Source organism: Sparus aurata, chromosome 9, assembly GCF_900880675.1.
Source record: "Sparus aurata chromosome 9, fSpaAur1.1, whole genome shotgun sequence".
In the NCBI taxonomy this organism is placed as follows: domain Eukaryota; kingdom Metazoa; phylum Chordata; class Actinopteri; order Spariformes; family Sparidae; genus Sparus; species Sparus aurata.
In genome coordinates this window covers 17,630,084-17,650,826 of record NC_044195.1, presented here as the reverse complement: position 1 = coordinate 17,650,826, position 20,743 = coordinate 17,630,084, and the positions used below count along the sequence as shown (strand labels likewise).

The window sequence follows — 20,743 nt, the reverse complement described above, 5'->3', positions numbered from 1 at the left end:
AGTTAGTCATTCACTGTTGGCGAGCAGTGTCTGAAAGGCTTCAGGTTTTGGTAAAAAAAAATAAGGGCAAGTATCACATTAACATCAAAAACAACAAAGGACTAATCAGTAATCTTCAAAACAAGACGCAAGGTGACAAAGTCCAGGTACTGGTTCAACTATTTCTGCACAGAATATTCAGCAACTGAATGACTAATGATTGCCAGCTCATATGTGAACATGTGTGTTGTTTTAGATGCTCACTTTTCTCACTTTTCTCAGAGCTTTCATCTACATTAAAGGGAAAAAGATGTTACATTTCCTTTTTTAATTCTTTGGATTCTTATTGTTTTCATTAGAAAAGAGGAGCACTAAAAACAATTAGCCAATAAAAAGCCATCATTACCTTCAGAGTATGTTTATTGCAGAAGATATCTTGTGAGCAGAGTCTGAGGGCCGCATGTGGAGTTGATTTTAGAAAACAATTAAACATCAAAACTTAAATTTGTGTCATGTCATGCATTGCATTTACACAACAAAGTGCTCGAGCAGTTGATGTCTGTCTTTTTCATAATAATCTCTTTGTTTGAGATACAGTATAAGGCACATCATACAGATAGGTCATGGGTAAAAAAGTGTCATTTAATTCTTTCCTTGAAAAAAAAAAAAACATGTATTACATCTCCCTCTGTGTCTTGAATTCTGGTGTGTTGAATATCAACATAGAGGACATTTTACTAAGTGGATGAGGCCTAGGAGGAAATCCTGTCATAGCAGATATAAGGAGACCAATTCTGCTCATTGTCAGGTTCATCATTTCATTTTGGGTTACTACTAGAAAAAGTTTACATGCTTTAGTGTTAAAAAATCACATCAGTGTCCTCATACTGTGTCACCCTTCTGTCTGAAACTCTCTGTTTTAGCTCCTGTCTCTTTAAGCCCCACCTCCTGGATGCACAGTCTGCTCTGATTGAAGGAAAGGGAAGAAAAAATCGAAAAAGCATAAACGGCATAATCTTTAATCTGAATGAATAGGATTAGGATAGGATACAATACAGCCTGTAAATGTAAGCTGACTTTCACTGCTCCATGATAGAAAGTTTGTCACAATAATAAAAAGTTGTACCACAACCAATGCAGTACTCAATGGTGACATTTAAAAAAGTCATCGACAGACTCAGTTATAATCAAAACAATGGATGCAAGTTTTCTTTTCCCCCACAAAACTTTACTGAAGTTCCTGTTAAGGAAGAAAAAAAAACATTTGTTACCTGAATGGAGTTAGAGGTGACTTGACAGATTAAGAATTGACATACCATACACTGCAAAATTCTCAATTTTACATGTTGTTTTAGTCCGTCATTGAATTATAAAAGTCATACATGTTAAAAAGAAATCAGCTGTTTCAATGGAGGTCGACTTTGTACAGGATTTAAGTAGTCTTTTTCTTTTCAATTCATTTGTATACCAATTATCAATACCAGCGTTGAGCGGTTTGCAATAAACACAGGAACACAAAAATAAAATACACAGTAGTATGTGAATAAACAGGTCAGCATTAGGAATAAAAGAGAAACAAAACATATAACAATGGATGATTGAAACCATATAAAACTATTAATCTGAGCAATGCGTGAATTAAGTGCAGTGTCAAGAATAAAGTACAGTGTAACTCAAAACAGTCTTTTTTAAGTGATTTAAAAGATGATAGTTAATAAGTTTGTTTTTCTTTATTCATGGGAGGGGATCCCTTCTAACATTCTTGTTCTTGAAACAAGCAGATTTCTGTAGGAGACGTTTAAATAGATAGATTTTTGTTGACGTATTATATATTAAAAAACACTTAATAACAACTTAACAAACACTCAAAAAGTTAATAAAACATTAGTTTTTAATAACAACTAAATAAAGCATTCGGACTAAATTCCCCCCATACAGTACACCTTAAAGAATGTGTAAATACCTGCTATAGGAAAGAAAGCACAGAGGTCACGGCATGAAGAGGTGATGGAGACTTCTGTCAGCCAATCACCGGGCAGGTGGGCGGGATCACGCAGCGCCCCGTTCACCTGACAGCCAGGCAGTGTGCGCGTGCTATAGTAATCCTGTCCTGAATGTCAGTAGGTGTGAGACTGAGACTTTACAGCAGCTGTTCTCCCACTGTTTCCTTCCTCTCAGTCTTTATCGATATACACTCCCTGACAAAACAGCCCGCAGAGAAAGTCTTCAGGTCGCTTTTACTGTTTGTGGGCATGGAACATGTGCGGAAGGAGGCGAAGGATAATCCGTCGGCTTCAGCTAATCTTCTCTCCAAGATTTTCTTCTGGTAAGAGAAACCGGTCCACAGTCACAGCCGTGTTTGACATGAGTTGAATGGAGAGCGGTCCTGTGTGACAGTTTGTGGCCACTTCAGACAGCCTGTCCCCGGGATGTGATAGCAGGTGGTGAGCATCCGCCCGTGCAGACATGAACCATAATGAGGAGAGAGCTCAGGATGTTTTGGTGTCAGTGTATTAACCCACAAGCAGAGTCGTGCAGAGTAATTCTCAGGTAGCATGATGAGTGTACCGGCCACTGTATTGTTTCAATAGTGAGGTAAGTTGCAGTGCTCCATTACATTGATTAGGCCAATTCAGCGCAAGTATTGAAACTTTTACTGAAATGGTCACGATGTAGAGGAAATTCAGTTTCTTTATTTACAACATCAATGAGGTAATGACACCAAGCAATATTATTTTTTTCTATAGCAGAATAAACAAGCTGTTCACAGAGGGCTATAAGGTTCCCAGAACTCTAAAGATAGAAAGGTGGCAGGGTCCACCACTATAAACAAAGTAAAACAGAATGACATTGTGTTGTCCTCTAAGAATGAAAAAAGTGTGTTTATATAGTTTGTTTAGGCATTACAAATCAGTTATTGAAGGTCTTTTGTATTATGGTTTAGTGGTTAAGTTTTTCCTCAAGATTACATAGTGCACCTTTAAATGGAACTATATTTATGACTTGATTCATTTAGAGCTTGATTGATGTCATGTATGGTAGCCATGCTCCCTTGTTGGGGATTTTCATGCTTTCTCATCAAGCTTTAATAATCAGGATCCATTGTTTAGTCTGTAAAATGTAAAAAATCGTCCAAAATGACGTCTTTAAATTGCCAAAGACTCTTCATTTACTTTTAGAGACAAAGAAAAGCAGTGAATCCTCACATTTAAGAAGCTGGAACCAGCAAATGTTTGACAGTATTGATGGACAAATGACTTAAACAATAAATAATTTGTTTTAATTAATGAATTTTCCTCTATTGGAGACATAATGATGAGTTATTTCCAACTACTGAACATACTTTCTGCTTTATCGCTAGTTGGTTGAATCCCCTGTTCAGAATTGGATACAAGAGGAAGTTGGAGGAAGATGACATGTATAACGTGCTTCCTGAGGATGCATCAGATAGACTCGGGGAGGAGCTGCAATGGTAAGACATTGAATGATGTGTTTTTTTTAAGGTGCATTTACACTGATTCTCTAGTAGACTTAGACTCTAGGAGTCTGTGACACCACCGTGATCTGTTACATATTTTAAAGAAATTCAACCTGTCAAGTATCAGACAAGCATTCAACCCAAGTCAGGGTTCAATCACCGCTGAATGCATAGACCATATTCACACAAAGGCCAATTTCCTCTGGCATCATCCTCAGGGTGGGAAGCTCAAATGTTGTAGTGTTGTGTTCCAGCTTGCATGTCGTATACATGCAGGAAATCTGACAAATTGTTTGCATTTCAACACTTCCAATTGATCAGCAGCTGTAAAGACAATGGATCATGACAATCTGGAGGGACATTGGGCCACATTTCAATATTTCAAGGTAAAACAACATATTTGATAACCAATTAGCTTCCTAAACACAATCCTAGCTAACATTACTGTTTGGTACTGTCACAAAATGTTCACCATCCATTGTCTTTCAATTGATGATCAATCAGTAAGCAGTGAAAGGATAACACTTTTCAGATTCAGATTCAGATTCAGAATAGTTTATTAATCCCTGGGGGGGAAATTGTTTTTGTTCCGGATGCTCTGTGCAAAGTAAAAATAGAAATATAGAATGAATGGAAACAAGAGATAAAGATAAAGATATAAATAAAATAGTAAAGTAGACAATAAAATAAAATAATAAAGTAGACAATAACATAAAAAATAAAGTAGACAATCTCAAGTGTTCAGAAGAAAATGGCCAACTATTCTGCCTGTTTCCTCCAGCTAAAGCCTGCTCAAACATGATTGGTTAATGCAACTGGGACTACAAATGGACTACAGACAGAAACCAGAACACTTCCGATACCAAAATCTTGTCCCTTGCTCACAGATTCCTCAATCATAATCATATGCAGATATATTTTTATAAAGCTTATCCGCTTCCATTGTAGCCTCTTTGAAAAATTTAAATTAATAGAGGCCATTCTTGTGCTTGAATTCCATGCAACTTCAAGGCCCTTTCCCTGAAGGATAGTAGCAGTTTTGGACATTCTCTAAGACCACATTTACAACTTCGGCAAAGGCATTTTACTCAAAACTATCATTTGCACACAACATATAAACAGCAGTCATATGAAATTACCCCCCTTTCCACTGAGAGAAAATCATATGTGTGTTAGTCGACCGTGGATGTCCCCACCACTACCTCGCCCCTCTTAGCCTAGAGACTTTGTAAATAGGGGACAGAACACCCCCTTTGAAGGAGTCCGGTGTCAGGGTTGGCTTTGTGCATGGAGGTGAGCCCACCTAATTATAGACAGTACTTCTGACATCACATGAGAGTGTGCTCCTCCCCGCACACTAATCCTAGTGCCACTAGTAGGGGCTGCCACTTTGAGTTGAGAGCTTGGTTTTCTTGTTTGGTATAAAGTCAAGCTTTTTGACATGGATCACTGGACTTTAATACACTTTAGTCCCCTTCCTGTTTATGATTTCTTGGACAGGATATTAAGGCAGAGCTGGGGTGCCCCAGTGACCTTAAGAGCATCTCTGTTCCTGACAGGTGATACGATCCACTGGCCCTAAATGAATTACGATCACTGTTGCGTTGTGGAGCAGTTTACAGCTACTTGTGACGTGGTCAAAATGTCAGAGAGAGAGTTGGCCTGTACCGTCTAGTTGAGGGGTGATCAGCACTCAAAATAGAGGAGTATGATGCAAGCACTGCACACAAGACTGATGATGGGTGTTAGTTATGGCAGCTGCAGTAACATGGGGTCTTTCTTTATAGTTCATGTCCGGTTAGAATTAAATCCAATATAAAAACTTGAAATAGAGAGTCTTGTTATTATTTTGTCTTTGGGTTGACTACCTCAATTAACACGCATGTAACATCTTTATGCTGCAAATCTTGCGTCCACACATGCAAGATATTTTACTTTTGAGAAACATTGTATCGTGCCACAGTGCATTATTGTGGGTTAGGGTAACATTGCTTAATTAAAGATCATTAAATTAAAATAACAATTGATTTTCTTCTTACTTTTTAAAGGTACTGGGACAGAGAAGTTCAACAGGCGGCAAAAGATCTGCGCCCACCCAAACTCACCAAAGCGCTTGTTCAGTGCTATTGGAAATCATACTTATTCATTGGAACATACATCTTTATAGAGGTACAGTTCAATCTCACAGTGAAACTCAACGTCTACAGAGAACAATGCTGCATTAAGAATTCTTTTTTGTTGTAATACTGAGCGTCTGCATATCTGCTTTACATCCCATTTTCTATCAGGAGGTTATCAAAGTCATTCAGCCGGTGCTACTAGGGAAAATAATTGAGTACTTCGAGAGTTATGACCCCAGTAACACGGCTGCAGTCCATGAGGCCTACAGCTATGCTGCAGGCATCTCACTGTCCACTGTCAGCTTGGCCATTCTTCATCATCTCTATTTCTACCATGTCCAGCGGGCAGGCATGAAGATTCGTGTGGCCATGTGCCATATGATCTATCGGAAGGTCAGTCATTACAAGACATCTATGAGTGAATGTTATCCTCTTGTCATTTAACTGTGGTGTGTTGGACCTGATTTGACACCTTTGTTCCACAAAGGCTCTTTGTCTTAACAGCAAAGCATTTGCCAAAACTACCACAGGACAAATTGTAAACCTCTTGTCCAATGATGTCAACAAATTCGATGAGGTAATTATCAGAAATTATTCATGATTATTTGTCTGATGTTTTGCATGTGACTCACTCATTTACCTTAATTTTCTCTTTCCAGGTAACCTTGTATTTGCACTTTTTGTGGATTGGTCCTCTACAAGCAGCAACTGTAATAGTGTTGTTGATGTATGCCATTGGACCATCATGCCTTGCAGGAATGGCCGTCTTCTTTATCCTGATGCCAATACAGACTTTATTTGGACGCTTGTTCTCTACTCTGAGGTTTGTAGGCTTCCTATCCACCAGATTTATCAAATATTGATGACAGATATCTTTACTTCTGAAATGTTTCTGTCATGTGTTAAATTTTTGTATGTGTGTCCGTTTGTTTTAAGGGCTGATACAGCGGTTTTAACAGATGACAGAATACGCACGATGAATGAAGTCATCTCTGGGATCCGTGTTATAAAGATGTATGGGTGGGAGAAGCCTTTTGCTGCTTTGGTCGATGAGGTCAGAAGGTAGATCAATTCCTCCTGAAATATTTTAATTGTAATCTGATAAAAGTTTTACGGTATTGATACAAGAGTTTATATCTGCATTAACAAATAACCTGTCTTCCCTTTTCATGAAAATTGTATGGAAATGTATAAGCATGTTTTTTTCATTTAAATAAACAGGGACAGTTTAATCCAGAATCAAAAATACATGTTTTTCACCTTACCTATAGGACCATTTAACGTTACAGCTCAAGAAGGCTGATGTTACAGCTCAAATGAAGAGGCTAATGATACAGCTCAGATGAGGAGGCCATTGTTACAATTCAGTCAAGAAGGCTAAAGTTACAGCTCAGTTAAGGTGGCTAAAGTTAAAGCTCAGTTAAGGTGGCTAACGTTATAGCTCAGTCAAGAAGGCTAACGTTACAGCTCAGTCAAGAAGGCTGACGTTACAGCTCAGTTAAGAAGGCTGACATTATAGCTCAGCAGATCAGTATTTTAGATTTTTGGGGTGAACTGTCCCTTTAAACAGGAGTTACTGACAACATGTCTTGTTATCGTTACAGAAAGGAAATCTCCAAAATCATGAAAAGCTCCTACTTGCGAGGCCTGAACATGGCGTCTTTCTTTGTGGCCATCAAGATCATCGTCTTCATCACTGTCCTTGTCTACGTACTGACAGGAAACCAGTTGTCTGCTAGCAAAGTGTTTATGGCAGTTTCCCTCTACGGAGCGGTCAGACTCACCATCACACTCTTCTTTCCCTATGCCATCGAGAAGGTCTCTGAGTCTCTCATCAGCATTAGAAGGATTAAAGTAAATACACCACAGACTTAGGCCACATTTCGAACCTGTGTGTGTGAATTACTACCGAAACTGAAACTGTGAATGTGATTTTTCCTCTCAGAGTTTTCTTCTGCTGGATGAAATAGACCCTCAGCATCAGTGGCTTCCTGTGGCAGAGAAGAAGGACTGTATGGTGAAGATTCAGGATTTAATATGCTACTGGGATAAGGTCAGAATTATTTTGGATATTGTGTGCTTTCTTTTTTAATCAACACATTGCTTGATTTACAAATGCATCAACCCTTAGACCTGAGCTGCATAAGTAAACCCAACTTGAACAGAGTACTGCATAGTTACTACATAGCATTTAATTTGACTTTTTCTTACAGATGCTAGAGGCTCCAACTTTACAGAACGTGTCTTTCACAGTGAAGCCAGAGCAGCTCCTGGCAGTGATTGGACCTGTTGGCGCTGGAAAGGTCAGGTCTGTTCTAGTTCTAGCCTTAGGTTAATAGTGCATGCTCACATGGTTGTAAAGCGGAGACATTTTAAATAACTCAAAACAGGTCATAATAAAATGTTATCAACTGTATTACACAGAGAGGTATAGTGTTGAGTTAGTGCCAGCAGCCAGCATTTGAATGCCATATAAAAGGCCACAGGGACCATTAAATCTGACAGATACATTGGAGACATACATTTTGATGAGTGGGAAATACCAATATTCATCTATTTTACCATAAACAAATCCCCAACTCTATTGTGGAATGATGATAATGCTAGCATTTCGTCATTACTAGCTAGCTGCTAGTTAGTTGGCTTGCATGCAAGCAGCAGAATTAATTTTGTATTCATTTTCATGTTCTTAACTGAAATGCTGTTAGTTGATTTTTGGAAAACACATTGGCATTCTTCTTTTGGATGAAAAGATTATCTCTCTTGTGTCTATAGACAAGAATGCCAATGTGTCGTCTCTAGCTCCATTCTTACCACATACACTATGTGGTAAGAATGGAGCTATGGACGATTAGCTTAGCTTGGCTGAAAGGCAGGTATAGCTACAACTAGCTTGGCTCTTTCCAGAGTTTTAAGATACACCTACCAAAACCTCTAAAGAGCACTAACTAACATGTATGTAAGTGTGTTGTTTGTTTAATTTATGCACACAGAGGAACAACAGTGTGTGGTGTCCCTGGGAGGGAGGCCAAAGTGCTGCAGCTATTTCTTCATCAACATTGTTTATGTTACGCTAAGCTAACTGCCGCCTGACTTCAGCTCCATCTTCAGTTCTAGTGGTTTTAGCGCTAGCGTTGTAGCGCTTCTCATCTAACTCTCAGCAGGAAAATTATATTTTTTTTTGTCCTGTATTTGTGCATGTCAGTCCTCGCTCCTCAGTGCCATCCTTGGAGAACTGAGTCAGGAAAGTGGCGTGGTCAAGGTCAGAGGAGAGCTGACATACACATCTCAGCAGGCCTGGATTTTACCTGGTACGATTCGAAGCAACATCCTTTTTGGCAAAGCACTCAACCCCCAGAAGTATGAAAGAGTTCTGAGAGCCTGCGCCCTCAAGAGAGTGAGAATCACCTTGAGTCATGCTCTTGATAATAATTCTATATTTTCATACTGTGTAGATTAGTTGATAGAAAGCACATCTAGCTTGTACTAAGTCTGGTAAGGGTTGCATTTGGACCCTGTTCAGGACATGGACCTGTTGCCAGGTGGTGACTTGACGATGGTTGGTGACAGAGGGGCCAACCTCAGTGGAGGCCAGAAGGCAAGGGTCAACTTGGCAAGGTGTGCTGGATAACAAAACAGAAGTGCACTTTTCCTTTGGTGTCCATTATCTATGATAACCTGCACATGTGTGTATTTTAGGGCAGTGTATCAGGATGCAGATATCTACCTTCTGGATGACCCACTCAGTGCTGTGGACGCTGAAGTGGGAAAGCACCTTTTCGAAGAGTAAGTCTTGTTGTTTTCCAGCGAAACTTACATATCAGGTTAACAGATGATTTATTATTTTGTTGTTATAATGTGTTATTCATTTCTACATTAAAGATATGTGTTTTCTTCAGGTGCATTTGTGGACTTTTGAGGAAGAAGCCTCGTATATTGGTCACCCATCAGCTCCAGTATCTGAAGGCTGCAGATGAAATTCTGGTTTTAAAGGAGGTGTGTGTGTGTGTGTGTGTGTGTGTGTGTATATTTGTTTGTGTTGTAAGAGTTTACATATAAAGAGAAACGCTCAGGTGGTGATAACGCATCATTTCAATACATCAAATAAGCCAACGCAAGTTGTTACTGATGCTCCATTTCTGACGTGAATAGTTGCTAATCAAATAGTTTCTGCTTCGTAGCATCACTTATGTTGCTTAGTTCAGTAAGTTCCAGTGTTGCTACAGCCAAAATCTATATTTTGAAAATAAAACCACTCATCCCATGTAGACTTGAAGCAACAAAATGTAACTTCCTGGAGAATACTGATTCTCTGGGTTGGCAACTCGGGCTGGACGTCAACCCAAAGCGTAAAACATTCACATATTAGTGTGAAATTTAAATTAACAATACAACACCAGAAATGACCTCACTGATACAACCTCAACAAAATTGTCTTGGAGGTACTATCTAATACAACACTGTTTTATTGATCAGTGTTTGTTTGTTTTTCTGTTATAAATAGATACTACTTGATTGAAAAACACAAAAATGCACTTAAATAGTCACCATTCTAACATTTAGGAAAAACAATGCAGCATTCCTAAATACATGATGTGCCTGTCCAGCTGCATTGCTGGCGTTGTGGGAAAAATGAACGCTTCAATACTACATCATAGATTGTCTCTTAGACTGAGACTGTGAGATGGAAATTGGCGCCAACTAGAGGTGCCACTACATACGACCTGGGGATGAGACTCAACTCTCACTTAACTTTCTCCAGGAAGTTACATCTTGTTGCTTTAAAAAGTCTGCAGTCACCCGAGGACAGCAGCTGTAGTCAGCTTTGCGGTATATAAACAGACTGCCTGTCTCCTGCTCTTTTGTATAGGACCTGCAGAGTTGTGGCTACCGGTTTAATATTTGATTATTGTTGAATTTTCACTACAAATTTTTGGCCAACAGGTGGCATAAGAAATAATGAAGAAGCTGACAAATGCATTGTAGTGCTTATGTGCTAGCAAACAGTTAAATGCAGTACTTGCTGTCAGCTTATTATCACTGTATTGGAACAGATGGTCTGACAAGTGAAGTTCAATTGGCTTGGTCTTCTTTTTTGACTAGTAGTTTGGCTCATTAGATGTTCGCTTCTCTCCACCTTTTGCTATCTTTTCTCATACACAGGTAGTGTATCATGGGTTTTTAGAGCTTGTTTACTGAAAAAACATGTGCTTGCCAGTCTTACAAACAGGCTTGATGATATCAGCACGTCAACCGCACAGTTCAACCGTTGAGTTTAGACACAAAAAAAACAATTGGTTAGGGTGAGGAGAAGATCTGAACATTTTCTGAAGTTTCATTAAACATATCAAGTGGTTTCACACTACAAATGTTAAACCATCACTTAAATATTTTTCATATATGAACCATGGCTATTGTTTTTCCAAAGTACTGTTGTCCAACATAGTTAAAAACATGCAAGTGCAGTCTGCGGAAAGCATGTCTGAGGAATATGCTTCTCAGTGAGGAATTACTAATGCATTACCATGACTTACATAATTGTTTTCTTCAAGGTGCTCCATGTATCAATTTGTAACAGTTTACATGTCAAAAAAAAAAAAAAAAAAAAAAAAAAAAAAAAAAAAATAAACATGTATGAAACACTCTTTTATTGGCCATGTGTGAGCAGTCTGAAACGTGACAATGAGAAATGAGTCCTCTGCCGTCTCTCTCTGCTACCGTCTCTCTCTGCTAACAGAGAGCAACAATATCTCATGCTTCCACCAATAAAACCACCAAACGACTGACTTCCAGCACAACATAGAAGTTCCACAGAGTTATCGTGTCACTTAAAGATGCTGCCATTTCCATGACTCTTGAGCTGCTAACTGCCTCTCTTTTCTGTCATTGTCAGGGTCAGATGGTGGCACGAGGGACCTACAGTGAGTTGCAGGGCTCTGGACTAGACTTCACCTCCCTGCTTAGTAAGGAGGAGGAGGTCCAGGAGGAGGAGAGGCAGGGCACAACCCCCACCTCTGTTGCCCACTCACTCTCCTCTATGTCCTCACTGGCCTCCTCCAAGTACTCTTTGATTGAGGGAGCAGATCCACTGCCGGTGGTAGGTATACTTAGGAACATGTCTTGTTGTGCACTCTATTAGCTGCTAGAGGGCAGAAGGTGCTCATCTTTTCCTTGCTGCTCATTGCAGTCTGATGTGAATTGTGGCTGGGTGACTGGCGTTTACTCTAGTGTCTATCTGTAGGTAGTGCAACCAACGGAGGAAGAACACCGCTCAGAGGGAAACATCGGCCTGCGTATGTATGTCAAGTATTTCAAGGCTGGCGCTAACTTCCTGGTGCTCTTGGTGCTCGTTTTACTCAATGCTCTGGCACATGTGAGTTAATCCTCTACAATTGATTTAATGACTATTTTCTATCAATTTTGGGAAAATGGAAAACATAATTGATCTATTATTAATCTATTCAGTGATGTAAATATCAGCCATTTTGGTGAATGTTAATATCTTTTTCTATTTTTTAAATGTTTATGTTTGTTTAGATTACATTTGTTCTACAGGACTGGTGGCTTGCTTGCTGGTGAGATGTTTTCCTTTACACCTCATAAATTCACGAGAAAAGCAGGTTTCTTAAGCTAAACCGTCATATTTGCTCAGACTGGAAATGGTTGATGATTTAATCGAAGACGACTGAACCAAACATTTTTTTTTTGTATTATCTGTCACTTGTTGAAACTGACCTTGTGCTTCAGGAGAAGAGGAATGTGTTTTGTATAGTGTCTCTATGTTGCAGCTTTCTTTCTTTCGTTGTGTTTATTTGTCCTTGTGGATTTGTGGTTCCTTTGTGGCTGATTCACAGGGCCTCTGAACAGACGCACATCAATGTGACAGGGCACCTCAATGGCAGCTTCCCTCAGCAGCTGGACCTTGACCTGTACCTAGGTGTTTACGCAGGTGAAGCTCACTGAGCGCACATTGCTTTTTTGTGTACTGTTGAGGCTGTGAATACGCCAGGCATTCAATGAACAGATCCACAGTTCTTTGGCTGTGGCCCAAGGCCTTCAAGGCCCAGTGTATGCGTACATGGGCCTCAGCTGTACAGGGAGATAGCCGTGCCTTTCTAGTTCTCGGCTGTTGGGTTGTTCTGATTGTCTCCCTGTGACTCCCAGCCTCTTCACCTTTTAAAGCTTTGTATACACAGTGGTAGATCAGCATTCAATAATAAAAAAAAACATAATTGAAGGAAAAACTTACTTGGAATATATCTCCCTTTCTTTTGTATTATTCAGCATTCTTTATAATGGCCCCTTGAATGCATAGCTGACCTTGGAACAGGCACAAGGATAGCATTGTAGAGTGCTGATGGATATTTTTTTCTTCCATGCTTCAGGGTTAACAGCTACTTCGGTAGTGTTTGGCTTCCTCCGTAGCTTGCTCTTCTTTAATGTTCTGGTGAGCTCGGCCCAAACCCTGCACAACAGCATGTTTGACGCCATCCTCCGGACCCCGGTGCACTTTTTTGATGTCAACCCGATTGGTAAGTGGCTTTCAACCTAAGGTCTCATTTAAAATAACTGTTAACTAACAATTGGTTTTGTAACTCGGTCAAGGTGATGCAGGAATAATGAGATGATTGTTAGATGTTAACATCCAGTTGGACCTGCTGGAGAAGTTCTTACGTCTCACCACTAGAGAGCAGACTGTTACTTAATTTGTCGTGTTTAGGCCCACTTTACTAACATCCATATGCTTGACTTAAACTCAATAGTTTGGCACTACCATGAAGTTCTATATGATATGATAAATCACATTTTGAAGTATTATAAATTTCATTGAAAATTGTAATAATTTAATTATATTAGAATAAGAATTCATATTATCACAATATTGTTGAAAGTTGTCAATCCAATTTATGTTTAAATTGATATTATAACTGATAATTATTAATTAGACAATCTGATATGAGCTGTAATATAAAACTGCACTACTGCACCGGTTCAAGCTTAACCGTGTTTTTCTGTGCGTGGGATTTATGGGATTTAGTATCTGACTGTAAATGATATGGCGTCTTAAAAGTCGCTGCTGATACGTGAAGCCAGTGTAACCAAGAGGCCAATTCAGCCGCAAAAAAAAACATGTGATATGACTTCGTATATGCCCGTGAACTATTTAAATGTAAAGAGAGCCCTATCGTTTTTATTGTGAGTCTGAACAAAAAGCAAACAATCATATTGAATAGATACTGTTTGCACTAGATCTTGGACAGTGTTGTGTTTGGACTACAGAGCTGTGTCAACACAGATGTATTTGTCTTGTGCGCTGTATCAGAAATCTTCGATTATTTCATTAGCTTTGTAGGCTGTAGTTGCCAGGTCAGTGGAGTGGGCAGATGGACATGATTTTAAAAGTGAGCAAACACTCTAAATACGTCTGACTTTACTCAGGGAGGGCTGCTGTGTTTTTTTTTATGTTTTTTTTTTTTCTATCCAGGCGTGTTTCGCACCACCTTTCAAAACAGAAACCAATAAAACAGAAAGCGAGATTTGTTGAAAGCTTGTTTTGCTCTCCTTGGTTTTTTTTTTTTTTTTTTTATGCCTATGATTTTATGGTATTAATTATAGACCTCTTTTAATTAGGTGAAGTAGTGTCATTACAATCTGTCATTCATATCCAAAGTCAACTGTCAAGTGGCCCACTTTGATAACTTTAATTTTTCTGGAGCATTGTTCACCTGTCAGAAGATAATTACTCAGCCTAATCTCTTCATAGTGACATGCATGTACAACACAATCAGCTCGGGTGGGAATTCTCAACAAGAAGGGGAACTTGTATCTGTATAATGAGTCATAATAAGCCGGTAACACAAGTCTAAATATGATTTGAGGGTGTTCAGGAGCTTGCGGTTTCTCCTGGCATTAGAAGTGGGTGTAGCGACAAAGCTTTCCTTTGCAGAGCTGTGTTTGGAGCAAACACCACAGGTCTTAATCTTTGGCTTTTGTTTTTACTGCTGCCGCTGCGGTATGCATTGGGCTACCTGACGGCTTATCTGGGTGTGCCTTGCTCGGCAATCTACGCACGGGAGGAGGACAAACACTTTGAATAATGTAATAATCTGTTTAATAGCGCAGCAAAGGAGAGGCTTAACAGACACTGCTATCTGATTGCTGTTGTGCTGCTATCAGTAAGCATTGTATGACCAGTCCAGTCATTACAGCTTGGCCTCCAGGCTGGCAAACAGCACTGTGTGACTGGATTTATAGACAACTGTCCAAGAGAGAGAGTGTCTTTTGTCCTTTGTTCAACCAGCAGTAGATTAAACATGAACATGACCTTTTTTTTAATCTACACAATATAAATAAGTTTCACTCATTTCTTTTATTATTTTTTTTATTATTCTATTATTTCTGATCTTCCCCTGAATTTTTTTTTCTTCATGAGTTTATCCATCGTTCAGTCGAGTGAAACAGGATAGATGAGGACAAAGACAGCTTCTTTTTAATCTTTCGTTCTTAAAGGTGCACTGTGTCGTTACAGGGAAGAAATTCTAATCAGAGGCAAAAGATCTACATTGACAAAAAATGTTTTCATGACTGAATTAACCGAATAAACAAACTGATTTTGTAATTGCATAGTGTTTTACTTTGTTTATATGTGGCAGACCCTGCCACCTTTCTAGCTTCAAACAGTGCCCTGGGGACCTAATTTTCCTCTGAGAACAGCTTGTGTATGCACTGAAAAAAAAAAAAAATCTGAGTTTGTATTATTGCCTCATTAATATCGTAAATATGTGTTTGAATTTCTTCTCCGCAAACCACATAGTGCGCCTTTAATGTTTCGCTGCCATTAAAGGCTGCTCTCAAATCCACCACTGTCTTGCAATAAGTGCGAGCAATTTGTAACCGTGTGTTCTTAAGGATTTGACAACTGTTTACATGTGTAAGTGACAGGTGCGCCGCTGCTGAACAGGACCCAGTGTTTGATAGCTTGTCCACAGAGTTAAAGGTTACCATTTCAAGCGTCACTGCACAAAGGTCTTATTTGTTATTCTATGAATGTGGTTAGTAACAATAGAGCACAGCAGAGGTGAATTATGATTGATGGAGAGGCATTGTAGCTCCCTGTATCAGCCTCCGCGCCGTTTGAATCATGTTCCTGTGTTATCTTTTGTGCTGTGTGGAAATATTTGATTTCCAACTTGGGGCTTTTGGTGATTATAACCTTTGTATTTTGTAGCATCACCACATGATACATTTACATGTTATCGATATCTAGGTGATAGCGCAACGGAGTGGCATTTCCTTCCTTACATGAATTTATATAAATTATTGCTCAATTTTTTGCAATATGTACTGTCTTATTACAGCTGTTCATCCAAATGTGATCCAGTTAAAGCAGCACAGACAGCAGTGGATGTGTTGAGCTGATGTTGATCCCTGTAATTTAGTGTCATTGAGTGGGCTAATCCCCTCAGAGACTGCAGGCCAGGGCTTCAGCTCATCAGCACAGTCGAGGAGTGGAGTTTCAGTCAACACACACACACACACACGCACACACACTCATACACTCCTACCGTCCCCCGTTTCACGTCGGCATAGTGGGCCATCTCTCTTGCTAGGCGTCAGTCAGTTGCTGTTGACGCAGGGAACATTAGATCTTCTGTAGTCGGTGATGTGAGATTCTAATTGTGTCTACAGAGGCGATGTTTTTAATGTCTGTATTTCAGGTCTGGGATGCAAGAGTGTTAAGAGCGAAGTGGAGAAAGTACTGCAGAGAGGATGATGATATCGAGGTGTGTAAATTGAATGTGGAGATGGAGCCGTGTGTGTGTGTGCAGTATGGCTGATAGGGCTCCCCCTCGCTCTGCACTTCCACTATTTAATTGCATGAAAGGGAAGGAGAGGAGATTGCAGGAGCCTGGCGGTGTGAGCGAAGAGAATGGATTTAGAATGTATTAGTATTGGCAGCAAGGTGCCGGCGGTGGGAGGCTGCCCCAGGCCCCTGGGCCCTTCATGGAAGTGCAGGTGAGCTTTGCCACCTCCAGCCTTGGCAGCCCCCTCCCTAGTATTCCTTCATTATCGCACTTGCCTCACTGAAAGGCCCCTCCGACTGCACTGGGGCCCACACATGGCGCGGCTCTGAGTTGTCCCCTTATCTTGATGTTTACAGGGAACAGCGATTTGCCACACGCCCCTTTCGAGCCGGACCCCACTGTTCCACTTCTTTAAGTGTGATTCGGGGGCCCTGCTCACCTAATATCTCTTCCTAAGGAGCCACCTTAGTTGGGAGGGCTTGATATTTCCTGAGCCTGAAAAAGTGGTGCAAATCACCCCTGGAGTCTTAAACCATGAGAAATTGTTTGATACTAATGCTGCTGATATCCTGAAACGTCTATCCCCCTCTCGACACAATAGGTGATATTGTTGACAACCACCCATAGTGATTGAAGCCATTGTCCCATACCGATCTTACCTCATAGGCATTTCCATGCAGTGAATGTCTTTGTGTAACTGCATCACTGTAATGTATCCCCTCTATAGTCTGCGGAGGATGGAGAAGGGTCCCTTTACCTCATCCCCTCTGAAACTCTGTGTTAACTGAGCCGCTTGTCAAACAGCTGATAGCTGACTGATGTTCTCTGCTCCAACACCCTCCAACCATGGTATGATGTAACCCGGAGAAACCTATCCTTTTCTTATTGGCATTGTTTGTCAGACATGCATGAATTTGGGTCATCTATGGCTTAGACAGTGAAATTACATAAAATATTATTGGATCTTCCGCAAACACAGTTTGACAAGTACTCCCCCCATTCCCACACTAAAGCAGCAATATTCGACACTAGCATAGTAGCAGCTTTACCCCCTTCGCTCGAACTCTCCCCTCGGGATGTCTGTATGCTAAAGGGGCACTCACACTGTGAATAAGATTAGTCTGCCTCCAAGTGTACAACATGCTTACGCCACTTGACTTTGAATCAGTCCTGATTTGGAGCATTGCTGGGTTGTTGCGGGGAATAATGCTCTGGCTGGGTTTATGCAATGGCTGTTATGGGGAGTCCGGCCTCGTCTGCATGCATGTTTTTAGGCGGGAGCGGTATTTTGGATAAAGCTGTAAGCTGCTTACGGCCGTGGAGAGAGGTGATTACAGGGCCCACCTCCGTAGGACTGACTGGGAGGCTGGGAGGCAACTTTTAGGTCAGTGGTGCCACGGCTCTGCCACGCCTCCGGAGTGCCATACCGTCACATTGTGCCAAGATGTTCCCTCTCTCTCTCGGTCCCTGTACCAAGTCCCACCCTGTTTCACGGCTGATTCTGCGAGGCTAGATAAACTCATCTGCATGCTCGCACAGTTGGTTTCACTTTATCAGGGGTTGTACCCTAAATATGTGAGTGCTGCTTTATTTATATTCTTCTCAGACAGATATCATTGTTTGCTTAGTGATGTGTCACCGTGAGAGACAATGGGTTGCTTAAGCACAGTATGAAACATTATGACACTATTTTGGAGGCGCTTTGACAGGGAATGTACGCTTTGGACTACACACACACAGCCGATCCACACTCAATCGTGTCTTTCAACTCGCGCCCAGTTCTAGTAGTGGCGTCGTGGCACCGATCCGGTACTTTATGTCGGCCACTGAGAGTCAGAGGGCTTCCTTCAGGGACAGAGATAGAGAAAGGTTTTCTGTCTTGCCAACCTTTAGGTAGTGCAGTGTGGGGATTTGCTATCACTGACCCTGCAGTAAACAGTGTGTGAAAGCAGCAGGAGTGTAATCTTATGTGCTGTGGGATCAGAATAGGGGGAGCAAAGTTACTAAAAGGAGCCCGAATAAAGGGACTGCCACAGCACCTGCAGAGCACCAGACAAAAATAATGAACACCTGAGCAGATTGGAGGCAACTCAATTAACGTCACTGACACTGCCAGTCAGAACATAAAGGGCAGGTACGCGGCTTCTGTTGCCCTTTTGTTTCCAAACAAAAGGTTCTCTCACGTGTTCAGTCAAGAGTAAGGCAGTCTTTATGTAATGCTAGACAAATAATGACTCATTGTTTAATCTAGCTCAGCCTGTTTATCATCTAATATCTCACTCAATGTATAGGCTCTTTGTTGTTAGATTGGTGGTAACAGTTACTCAATAGTGGAGTGAGACTTTAAGTTGCAGTATGTAGTTATGGGGAAGACATTTTAATCAGAAGAAAAATATCTTCATTGACTGATTTATTGTATGCCTAAAAGAACGTATTAAACAAACTCTCTTCGTTTCCATGACTAAATAAACTGAATAAACAAACTGACCTTAAAAGACAACACGGTTTCATACTGTCTTACTTTGTTTATATGTGGCGGACCCTGCCACCTGTCTAGCTCTCAACACTGTTCTTGGGATCTTATTTTCCTCAGAGAACAGCTTCTTTATTCAGTTCTGGAAAAAATGATACGGTATTATTTCCTCATATTAAAATACTGAGGTTGAATTTTTGTTTTGGTCAGTAAAGAATATCTGACTATTTTAAATGGGTACTGTGTAGTTTTGGAGTCAAAGTCAGATTAAGAATTTTCATATTTAGAATATTAATGAGGTAATAATACAAACTCAGAAATATTTGTTTAAAAATGTGAATACAGAAGCTGTTATCTCAGTAAAATAAGGTCCCCAGAACACTGTTTGAAGCTAGAAAGGTGGCAGGGTCCGCCAAATATAAAGAAATTAAAACAGTATGAAACTCCTTTAAGGTTAGTTTGATTATTAAGTTTATTCAGTCATGAAGACAAAGAGAGTTTGTTTATTTACTTTGTTTAAGCATTAAAAAAAAATCAGTCAATACTTAAAATGCCCAAAACTACATGAAGTGTTTTTACCAATTTCATTCTGATTCACATGACATCTCTATAGCCAGTAAAACAGACCTCTGCTGTCAATTATGTGATTCTATCTTAAATCTACTCTAATGTCATCTAATCTGTCCCCTTGTGCTATTTCCCAGGAAGAATCCTCAACAGGTTTTCGAAGGACATCGGTTACCTGGACTCTCTGCTCCCATGGACGTTTGTGGACTTTATCCAGGTGAGTCTCACCTCGGCAGGTTTGGTCGCTGGCGCTGCAGCAAGGGAAGGCCATTTCATGCCTGGCTAAACCTGCTTTGTGGTCCGGGTCCCCTAATCTGGAAACAATTACTGTAGGATTACCCGCCAGCGCAGCCCAGCGCCTGCACAGATTTAATAAAAGTGTGCACATAGGCTGAGGGCGTGGCTCCCCCCTCAGTGTGACACAACAGAAGCGGCATCTTCAGAGAATGTGTATGGAGACTAAGCAAGTGATTGGGAGAGAGAAAAAGGTACCAAAGAGGAAATAAAGGCCACAGGATGATGGGTGTGATGTGGAGGGAAAACAGCGGGGAAGGAGGAGGGGAGGGTGACAAGGATGATGCGTTGAGTGGCAAAGAGAAGAAGAAGTGTGAGCAGGCGTACGATGTGTTTGCAGGAGTGGTAGAGGGGGAAGGGGGACAGGTCAGTTGGAACAGATCCAGAGCTCGACTTGCCCCCTCTCAGGCGCAATTCCCCTAATGCTCCACAGTCTTACAGGCCTTGGTAGCTAACGGCCACCCTGGTGCATAACCAGGTTGGGTTACCGAATGCCACCCTGCCGCCAGTGACAGCCATCTCCCACGAAAAGCCCGCGGAGAAGAGCCAGCTCATGCACCTAGCGCCACAAAGAGGGGAATGTTTGCTGCACAATTCGAGGTAGAGGAGCAGGCGTGGCTCTTTGGTTAGGGCCAAAGAATAGAACAAAGGCACGCTGAAAATGAATCCCCCCTTCACAATGCCTGAGTGATGTTTGTGGCAGATACCCATCTCACAGTAGACAAAAGCCATCTTAAATGCTCAAAGCACAAAAGATCATATGCACAAAAGCTTTTTGTCTGCTATAGTTTCCCTCATTTTGATAATAAGGTGAATAATGGTCAGAGTGAAATAATAACTTTGTAGAAGGCCCTCAGCTCCAACTTAAACCAGTGAAAGTAGACTAGGTCATGACAGAGAAGAGACTTAGTTGCACACTGTACTTCATATATGAGTGATTAGTTATGATGAAATACAAGACCATGCTCCTGTGTAGAAGTCAATGATTGGATTTCATGACTGAAGAATGAACTGTCGTATTAAGACT

The 20,743-nt window shown here is 40.7% G+C and overlaps 1 protein-coding gene across 2 annotated transcripts in view; it reads left to right on the top strand.

The window, feature by feature from the left end:
- Positions 1-2,032: 2,032 nt before the first annotated feature.
- The window catches only part of LOC115588392 (multidrug resistance-associated protein 4-like), an 88,657-nt gene continuing 69,946 nt past the window's right edge, over positions 2,033-20,743 (top strand). For both annotated transcript variants that reach the window (XM_030429003.1, XM_030429005.1), the window contains exons 1-20: positions 2,033-2,305; positions 3,341-3,451; positions 5,506-5,626; positions 5,746-5,970; positions 6,065-6,154; positions 6,237-6,400; positions 6,514-6,639; positions 7,182-7,431; positions 7,523-7,630; positions 7,791-7,880; positions 8,783-8,974; positions 9,101-9,195; positions 9,277-9,363; positions 9,477-9,573; positions 11,471-11,674; positions 11,819-11,950; positions 12,115-12,152; positions 12,432-12,526; positions 12,963-13,109; positions 19,560-19,639. In XM_030429003.1, the coding sequence (XP_030284863.1) occupies positions 2,094-2,305; positions 3,341-3,451; positions 5,506-5,626; positions 5,746-5,970; positions 6,065-6,154; positions 6,237-6,400; positions 6,514-6,639; positions 7,182-7,431; positions 7,523-7,630; positions 7,791-7,880; positions 8,783-8,974; positions 9,101-9,195; positions 9,277-9,363; positions 9,477-9,573; positions 11,471-11,674; positions 11,819-11,950; positions 12,115-12,152; positions 12,432-12,526; positions 12,963-13,109; positions 19,560-19,639 (2,664 nt within the window). In that variant the 5' untranslated portion in view covers positions 2,033-2,093. The remainder of the gene's footprint in view (positions 2,306-3,340; positions 3,452-5,505; positions 5,627-5,745; positions 5,971-6,064; positions 6,155-6,236; positions 6,401-6,513; positions 6,640-7,181; positions 7,432-7,522; positions 7,631-7,790; positions 7,881-8,782; positions 8,975-9,100; positions 9,196-9,276; positions 9,364-9,476; positions 9,574-11,470; positions 11,675-11,818; positions 11,951-12,114; positions 12,153-12,431; positions 12,527-12,962; positions 13,110-19,559; positions 19,640-20,743) is intronic.